A 9,267-nucleotide genomic window follows, 5' to 3' on the forward strand; every position below is an offset into this window, starting at 1 on the left:
AAAAAAAGAGCCCAAAAACTCAAGGTTACTTTTTTAGCACAACCACCACCACCACCACCAACAATCACGGGAATCACAGGTGATTATTTGTGATCATCAGTTGTATTAGCAGAAGTTAACCAAAAAAAAAAAAGTGCATGCACTTAGATTGTGGTTTGAGTTTTTTGACTGAAGAAGGTAGGATTGTGGTTTAAGTTTAAGAACACAATATTTTGTTTTTTGGGGGAAAAAAAGAAAAGCACAATAGGAAAAACAACAAAGGACCAAAAAAAGACACTTTTAGAGCACAAGCAAAACGCGTGGGTTGTCAAAAAAAGCAACTTCTAAATTCTAATTCCTGCGATCTAATCTGAAAACTAATCTAGTAGTTGATAAAAGAGGGAAAAGAATCTGAGTCTATCTGCGTGCAAAGGGAAAAGAATCTGAGGCTATCTGTGTGCAAGTTTCTAGAGAGAGAGAGAGAGAGAGATGGGGGGATGAGAGTAAAGAAGAAAGGAGAGAGAGAGGGACATGGCAGAAGGAAGATTAAGGAGGGGGTGTTCGTACAAGAAAACCACTTGGGTTGTTTGCTCTATTAACATTGTAATCGCACTCTATGTTCTTCGTTCTCTATATTCTTCTCTGTACATCTACTCCGGTAACGTCTCTAGAAACAGTAAGTCACTTTTTTTTTTGTCCTCAATCCAATTCCACCTTTTGAGCTTGTTTCTATGGATTTTGGAATACCCACTTGAGTGTTTTGGGGATTTGTTGAGAATCCCAGTTTCAAATTTTGTTTTTGTTCAATGCTGGTAATTCAAGGATCATTCTTTTTTGGGCTAGAAATTTCAGTTCCAATAGAGTTTGGGGATTTTGTGAGAAACCCAGTTCCAATTTTCTTTATTTTCAATGCTGGTTTAAGAAAAAGATCAAATTTTGGGAATCCCACTTGATAGTTTGGGGGATTTTGTGAGAAACCCAGTTCCGATTTTCGTTTATGTTCAATGCTGGTTTGATAAAAAGATCAATTTTTAGAATACGCTTGGTAGATTTTGTGAGAAATCCAGTTCCAATTTTCATTTATGTTCAATGAAAGTTATGATTTTTTTCATTGTTCAAAATTTCAGTTCCAATTCAAATTGAGTTTGGGAGTTTTGTGAGAGAAGTCCAGTTGCAGTTTTCCTTTATGTTCAATGCTGGTTTAATAAAATGATAATTTTTTTTTAATAAAAATTTTCAGTTGTTAAATATACCCCGGACCAGATGAGGAAAATGGAGGAATCGATTCGGATTCGGAGAGCATCCGAACCCTTGGAGCTTGTTAAATTGGTAAGATCCATTTTTTCACATAGATGTAACTATTTGAGTATTAGCGTATTTTGAGCTATTGCTTCCTTAGTGTTTTTGCTTTGAAAGTTGAAATTCAAATTTTTATGGGGCCAAAAGGTGAAGGTAATTAAGGAGGAGATTTCTAGAGGAGAAGAAGTGGTTCAATTGCCAGGTCCTTTGAAGCAGAAGATCACAGATGAGATTTTGGTGAGGTTGAAAAGCTTGAATGGGAGTGCCAACACTACTCAACAGCAAGGTGGGTGCACCTTAATTTCTCTGAAATTTTGGTTGTTAGTCATAAAGGATTCGTTTACATTGCTGAAGCATTTTATTGGTGATGTTATAAATTATGGTCATATGTGCTTTTTTGAAGCAATAAATATCTTGAGGTGTGAGTGATGCAGTTATATCTTGAGGTGTGAGTAATGCGGTTGTCCAATGCTTTAGTATTCAAATTAAATCCTAAACTCATTTCCTTGTGGGCTTTTATTGTTTGGTTTTTCCTGAGATATTATGTTGTGCTGGCATAAATGATCATGCTTTGCTACCGGTCCACATCTCTTCCCAGTGGTTTCTTAAGGTGAATCATAAAACTTGTTCCAAAATATAAGTACAGAATAATATATATATATATATATATATATTTGAAGGTTTGAGGAGGGTGGCTTTTGAATAATATTTTGTTTAAGAACCAAAAGGTTGTAGTCGGTTATACAGCTATGAGGATTTTGAATGATAATGTACTCACATTGAAGTTCTCTCTCTTCCTGTTCTGTGCTTATCATACGCTGTGGAGTTACAGAATCATGAGAAATGACACATTGATTGTATCTCTAAAAAACCTTTTTGACTGTATAAATTTCTATTGTCATTCTGTAGGGGCACCTGAAATTAGAAATAAATGGTAATTAAATAATAAGTACACAATCCAAATTCTTACCCTTGTAGATGGGGGGCATTTAGGGTCTTGTTGCTGAACATTGTTGTCATTAATCATCTAGGATAATAAGTAGCTCCTGATTTGCTGAAGTCCTGCGAGCTATGTGTTCAAACTCGTGCTTATTCATAGGCTGTTGACAAAATCAGATTATTCTTTCTTTTCTGGGTTTAATATGATCACTTTACTTAGTAGCTGATGGTGTCATGTTTAAAATTTGTAATTAATCAGATGAGTTGGGATGTGGTGGATAGTGTGCATTACTTACATTCTTTAATTCTTCTCCTCCTTTCTCTTCTTGCAGTAACTTGTCTTTTGTCTCTCCAGATTTCATAACAACCCAGATTAATTAAGGATGGGATTTTTTATGGGGGTACATAAGGGAGGGATTTAGGTGTGAAAGGAATTGCTGTTGGTTTATAATTTCTCTTTCTCTTTTCTGAAACAATTCAGTATTGTGTTCTGGGATTTGAGCATAAATTGTAAGGGTATAAGGTTGTGTTGATGCCACTTGGGAAGTTGGAGAAAAAGGGGGGGAGGAAAGTCTATGAAAATGCTTTGTCGGTTCCATTAGGAATTAGTATATTACTCATACTATTTAAGTTGTCTTGTTTTCTATGGCCCAATGAGCTCATTCATAGATAGATAAATAAATTATTTTCTTCAATGTCGTCAGGGGCTTTACCCCAATACTGACCCACATGTTTTACCATCTAGTACAGTTACATGGTATAATTCTAAGGATGATATGCTAGATACCAATTTGTAAGTAATTGCACTACGGGTTGAAGATTGTATTCTACTTGTATTTTGTCTGAGATCAGGTAAGCCAGGTGTAGTAAAATTAACTTTTATTCTTAAATGTAAGCATAAGTGCAACTTAATTATCGTTCAATACAGCAAAATTTGCTCTCATTTTGGTAATGGAGGCTTCACATTTGGGTTCAAGTTTTACCTATCTCCACCTCCACTAATTCTTGCAATCCCCTTGGGCACCAGCTTTCTGCCTTTACTGCTGTCTCATCTATCGTGGCCTTTGCTATTGCTACTATCTTTATCTGTACCTCCACAGCTACAGCCAAGTCTGCAACTCATGATGCCATTGTTGTTGGTACCATCAATCTTAACGCCATAATGCCAGTTGTAATTATCACCATAAATCCATCAAGACATTGCTGCTAATATGGACGACACTGTTACCACATCCTTGAGACTACCATTGCACTCACTCCGGTATTTATATTTCCAATGCTATTACCACCAGCAACTGCACTATCACCAAATTCTAGTGTCATATTGTTACTGCCACTACTGTCACACCATTGCCATTTCCTTAGGGGCCATTTATGTTGCTGCCACTTCATGACCTGCAGTGGCGGTTCCATGGAGTCCGATAGTAAGTTTATCTTTTGACAAGTGGCTTTAATAAGCCAGCCTCAGAATTTCTTTCTTCTCTGTTATTGACAGAAGCAATTTCCGTTGACAATTATGAATTTTATTGGGAAATCACTGCCCTTTAGGATTGGAATGGAACATCATTGATTGGTTATATTGTTAGTGAATGGTATAAACTGTCAAGTTAATGGATTGACTGCAAAAGAAAGAAGCAAGTGAGATTAGCTGCTGGAATGCAATTTGGTTTCATTTTGTTTCAATGAAAGTTTCTGATGTGATTTTATTTTGATCCCTTTCTGAATTTACTTTGCTTGAGTACCTCTAACCCAAACACCGTATAAAATTATGGTCAAATGTTTCTTTTTGAAGCGTGATTGATCTATGAAAAATCCAATGTGATGTTGCACCTGTCAAACATGGTGTTTATTAGTTTTCTGCTTGCTGGCTCTAAACTTTATGTGTGAGTGTAAACATCACAACATTAGATTTTCCTAGTGTAAACATTATATTTTCCTAGTGAAATTTAGTGCATGATATGCAAATGCGAGAGTGAAATGACCTTGGGACTGGGTTCTGGAATCTGGTGTATAATTGCACCAAACAACAAGGGACTTGTGATTCAGAGCAAAAATTTGTGGAACAATGCACCTGGGTCATCTTATTCCTAATGATTTTTCTTTGTATAGGTGTTGTGTGAGTCATATGGATAAAGGAGAATCAATGTTCAAAATTTGTAGGCCAAAATGCAAAACTCACCCTCTAAGTTTTACAACTTTTCATTTCAGTCCTTTAAGTTTGCATTCAGTCATTTTAGTCCCCTAAGTTTCAAAAATTTTCAATTCAGTCTTCCCGGTAAATAGTCATCCATTTTTCCATTTACAACCTGAAAATGACCTCTTTTGAACTGATTATAAATTTTAATTTAATTATTTATTTCTTAATTTAAATAAAAAATAAAATAAATAAATAAAACCAAACAGGCCAAACCCCAAACGTCTCTACCCAGCTCTCATCAATGGCTTCCATACCCAGTAAGTCAACAATGAAAATCCTAACAAAATTTATACAGATCCCAACCATTTCTATCATATTCTAATAGATCACTTGCAATCATCTCTCTCTGCACCTTTTCTTCTATATACTCTCCAACCACTCTGTATTTTCACTCTCACACTCCAGAAACCAAAACCCAGAATTCCTTTTTCATTTTCACCACCATGGCTATGAATATTTTCGACCACGAAGTGAACCAAGACACGCACCCATGACCTCTTCAAAGTCGCACTCAACTCCGACCAGATCAAAACCTTCGTCACCCATACTCCCCACATAGTCGACTTCTAGCTCTCCGACATCTACCACATCTACTGCCGCTGTCTCCACCGCCTCATCGTTGGCCTCCAAACCCCGATTCACCAAAGCTACTCTGTTAATTTGTTTCACAATCGTCCTCTCACCTTCCTATGACTTCTTGGTTGTCATCCCCTTCTCTCTCCCCTGCTCGATGGAAAAACTTTGGGGTTTGGTTTTATTTTTAATTTCTGGTTTTTTATTAATTAATGTTTTTTTAAGATTAAGAAATAAATAAATAAAATTTAAAATCAATCCAAAACAGTATCGTTTTGGGGTGTTAACGCAAAAATGGATGGCTGTTTAACGGAAGGACTGAATTGAGAAGCTTTTGAAACTTAGAGAATTGAAATGACCAAATGCAAACTTAGAGGACTGAAATAAAAAAAATAGTGAAACTTAAAGGGTGAGTTTTGCATTTTGGCCAAATTTGTATGTAAAAGTGGGATTGTTTTAATGAGATAATTTGTGGTGCAATGTCTAGTGCTCTCTTTTTTAAATTGGTCCAATATGAAATTTGTTCTGGTGGCTGGGCCTACCTTTCCAGTCACAAGTGCTGGTGGCTCACAACTGCTGTTGGTGGATGTTACCATCTCATGGAAAATCCACGTTCAAAAGCTTATACGTTTTTATGTAAGTGTGAGATTGTTTAATTGTATATTCAGTGGTATAGTGTTAAGTGCCCTCTTTTTTAAATTGGCCCAATATAAAAGTTGCTCCAGTGGCTGGTGCTCCCTTTCCAGTCACCGCTGCTGTTGTCTGTTGATAGATTTCACCAACTCATGGAGACCAGGGAGCCTTTCAGTACTTAATTTTTTAATGTCCATTAATGGTGCACCATGTTGCCAGAAAAAGCTGAAAAAAGAAAAAAAGAAAAGTATATTGCTAATGCCACTGGAACTTTTTTTTCCTCCTCTGTTTCGTCCAGCAATGCCACTGGATTGAAAAAGCCAGTAGTATGTAATAACTTCATGATAATATGATAATAATTTATATTGTATTATTTAATTTGAAGTGTATAATTTATATCCAGATTATATTTTTCATCATAATGAGGCAATCGCGTGATTTTCTAATGATTCAAAGGAAACCCTGGGCATGAAAATTCAAAAGAATGCTAAATGTAGTCATAAAAAGCGTCGAAGCTATTGTTTCTTATAAGTGTGAAAAGCACCTGTATGTTACCTTTATATCACAGCATTTGCAGTTAAACAATGAAGTTCAGACCTGCATAGGGAACCCTACTTTTACCAAATTATAACTATATTGCTTCCCCCTCTACCTCAATAACTTTTTCCCCCAAGAGTGCACAGTTTTGATCCCTTCTAAAACTATAACCTAAGGAACATACAGAATTTTACATTTACCAAAGGTTGGTCCTACTTTCTCTTGGAAGAACTTTTTAGCTGCTGGTAATGTAGATAACCAAAATTCATTATGTAATAAGCTAAATAATATATATATTTTTTTAATTCCTCAGAGTTCTGTGATGATTAATTATTTGAGTCTGTCTATTATTGGCTCATTCTTGCTATTTATCTTGTCGATATTGTTTTTTTAAATAAACAGAAGCAGTTGAAAGTTGGCGGAGGGAAAAACTAGAAGAAGCTAAGCAGTTAACCCTTAACAAAGGGACTTTGAATCCAACTATCCAATATGAGGAAGCGGGTATTGTCTTTGCTTTCAAAGGCTGTATTCTTTGGTATTTGATTCTATTTGTATGGAAAAAAACATTAAAAGATCCCCCATGCTTGAGCCTTTAAACACTGGTAAATCATTGTTTGACCGATGGCTAATATTCTGAACTGCTTTCATAGGGATGATGGTAAGAGCCTTGGAGTCTGATTGGGCAGTGCTATCTGAAGGAATTGGCCTTTGGATACCTGGTGAAGTTATTAACAAGGAGCATGATGATAAACCTGAGGGTGTAGAAGATTTAGGTAATTTATTCTCTGTCCCTCTCAATCCCCCCATTCCCTCTCTCTCACACCAAAAAAACCCAGTTTTTGTTGTATGCTAGATTTAAGAAGTGTATTGTACACATTTTTTGTCGGGTGGAGATCTATAATATCATTGACAAAGGTATACTTTCTTCTCCAGAGGATCAAATTTTACCTGGCAGGCCAATACCAACGGAATGCCATGCTCAACTTCATACGGATTATGATGGTGCAGCCGTTAGATGGGGCCTTACCCACCATAAAGAAAGTGCAGCTGACTGCTGTCAAGCTTGCTTGGATCATGCTAAACGTGCCAAGCCAGGTGAAAAGAAATGTAACATTTGGGTTTATTGCCCGTCTGAGGATGGTTGTCATTCTCCAGATATCTATCAACACAAACATCAAGAGTGCTGGCTCAAATCTGTGAGTATTGGGCTATTTCTTTGTTATCTTGGCACTTATTTGCTCGGTAACATTGAGTTTCTTCCTGATTCAGTCTAGTCTAATATTCTTGTTTTTACTTTCTCAAAACACAGGCGGAAAAGCCCAGACTGAATTTTAAGGACAAGTATCCTGACTCATATAGAAATTCACACCCAACTGCACCCTTTGTTGTACCATGGGTTTCTGGTGTCATCACTGCCTGATCGGATTGACCAACATTATTTGGCTGACATGGTATGAAATGCGAGCTGCAGCTCAACTTTGTTGTGTTACTATAACATGCACACAAGAAGCTATCCGCTCCTTATATGTTGTATTTGCGGAACAAAAGAGGAAATAGGGAGAAGAGATGAGGGCAGTGTGAGTGGGGATGGTACAGTCTCATTTTTGTTTCATCAGTCAATTCTTGTAACACTTGAGTGCGTTCGTCTTCTGGTGCTACAGGCAAGGTTACATCAGTTAGACGGTGAAAAACGCTTTCTTTGTGGATTCCATTGATCTGCAAAATGATTCATTGTAGTTGGAATGTGAAGTAATCTATGGAAATAATTTACCATCATGGGCATGTGAATACCTTGTCACTGTTTAATGCTGTTTCTCTGTGTGTGACTGACGAGTAACCACTGGCTACATAGGTAAGCCACTGTAGTATACAAATATCAGATGAGGTCTGTGGGCTGCAATTTAAGTGTGTTTGGTTGGCTTTTCTTCTGGGAGTTGATTTGCTTAAATATGAGATTGTTATGATAAGAACTACATGAACTTACCTGAATTATATAGATGAAAGTCTTTAGACCAAAAAGGAAAATAATTTATTTAAGTATTTAGCACAATTTAATTAGGTGCATATACTTAGCAATATGATAATAATCATTTACGATATTTAATATTACAAAAAAAAAAAAAAAAACATTTAGGATGGTCTAAAACTGTTGTTTACAAAGAAAGCAAGTTTTTCAGGTTATTGCCTTGTAAATGTTTCATGGAAAAAAAAAGGAGAATTAAAATGCTAAAGTCCATGAATAGGACCAACCTAAAAAGGTTGGGTGAAATGGTGGGAACATAATGTTTTTGACCTTTTGGAATCACCTAGGCTTTCATATGTTTCTCAAAAAAAAAAAAAAAAAAAAAAAAGCGAGGCTTTCATTTACCTATTTTGGAATCACAACAATGTCTTTGTAAATAATAAAGCTAAAACAATGTCTATTTTAAATAAGGAAAAAGTTAAGAGATGACTTTAGGGCATTGGTTTAGAAAATATTTTTAAAAATTTTTTAAGGGAAAAGAAAAAAGTAATTAAAATTTTGTGTTATTAAGCAAAAAATTAATTGTGAATATAAAGTGTTGTTCATCAACTAGAAGAAAAAATAAAACCTCTTGGAGACTAGGTGTAAATTAGAATTCTTGTTTACAAAGTTATTAAGTTTGATAAAATTGAAATATTATTATCAATTGTGTAATTATAATAATTTATTGAACAATCAACTTCTGTGGGGCCCGGCCCAGAAATAATGGGCTATTCCAAATTCAGGCCCGTCCGAGGAGCGTCCTATCCGAAGAGAAACCACGTATGAAGCATTACTCAAACCCATAAACGCCAGGGAAACATGTCCGAGGAGTAACTCCTCCTCGGACATCACGAAGCCCAGACGAGGAACTCTCCCCAGCCACTTCAGTTCATCCTCCCAACATATAAAATGAATAAAATCTAAAATATCCCATGGAGAGCTACCACCACATTAATTGCGCCCCAACCACCCACTTGGCCGCATTAATGAGGAAATGACCCCTGAACAGTACCGCCTTGGCCTCTGCAACTCACATGGGGAGAGATGAAGGCGTCTGATGGGACAGCCACTCAAGTAGGTGCTTAGATAGTCAACAAGTGTAGGG

The 9,267-nt window shown here is 36.3% G+C and overlaps 1 protein-coding gene across 1 annotated transcript; it reads left to right on the forward strand.

Moving 5' to 3' along the window:
* Positions 1-209: 209 nt before the first annotated feature.
* On the forward strand, positions 210-8,081 carry LOC115974200. The gene is made up of 7 exons (XM_031094447.1): positions 210-655; positions 1,220-1,308; positions 1,426-1,564; positions 6,560-6,658; positions 6,808-6,930; positions 7,091-7,353; positions 7,467-8,081. Exons 1-7 carry the CDS (start codon positions 511-513, stop codon positions 7,575-7,577), a joined length of 969 nt encoding a protein of 322 aa, XP_030950307.1. The 5' UTR covers positions 210-510; the 3' UTR covers positions 7,578-8,081.
* Positions 8,082-9,267: the final 1,186 nt, after the last annotated feature.

The sequence above is a fragment of the Quercus lobata genome, chromosome 2, assembly GCF_001633185.2.
Source record: "Quercus lobata isolate SW786 chromosome 2, ValleyOak3.0 Primary Assembly, whole genome shotgun sequence".
Classification (NCBI taxonomy): Eukaryota; Viridiplantae; Streptophyta; class Magnoliopsida; order Fagales; family Fagaceae; genus Quercus; species Quercus lobata.

Bases quoted from the DNA above. Each gene is read 5' to 3' on its own strand.
- LOC115974200 (XM_031094447.1), top strand. From the start codon at position 511: ATGGCAGAAGGAAGATTAAGGAGGGGGTGTTCGTACAAGAAAACCACT. The intron at 6,659-6,807 runs GTATTGTCTTTG...CTGCTTTCATAG, and splicing joins TATCCAATATGAGGAAGCGG to GGATGATGGTAAGAGCCTTG. The intron at 6,931-7,090 runs GTAATTTATTCT...TTTCTTCTCCAG, and splicing joins TGAGGGTGTAGAAGATTTAG to AGGATCAAATTTTACCTGGC.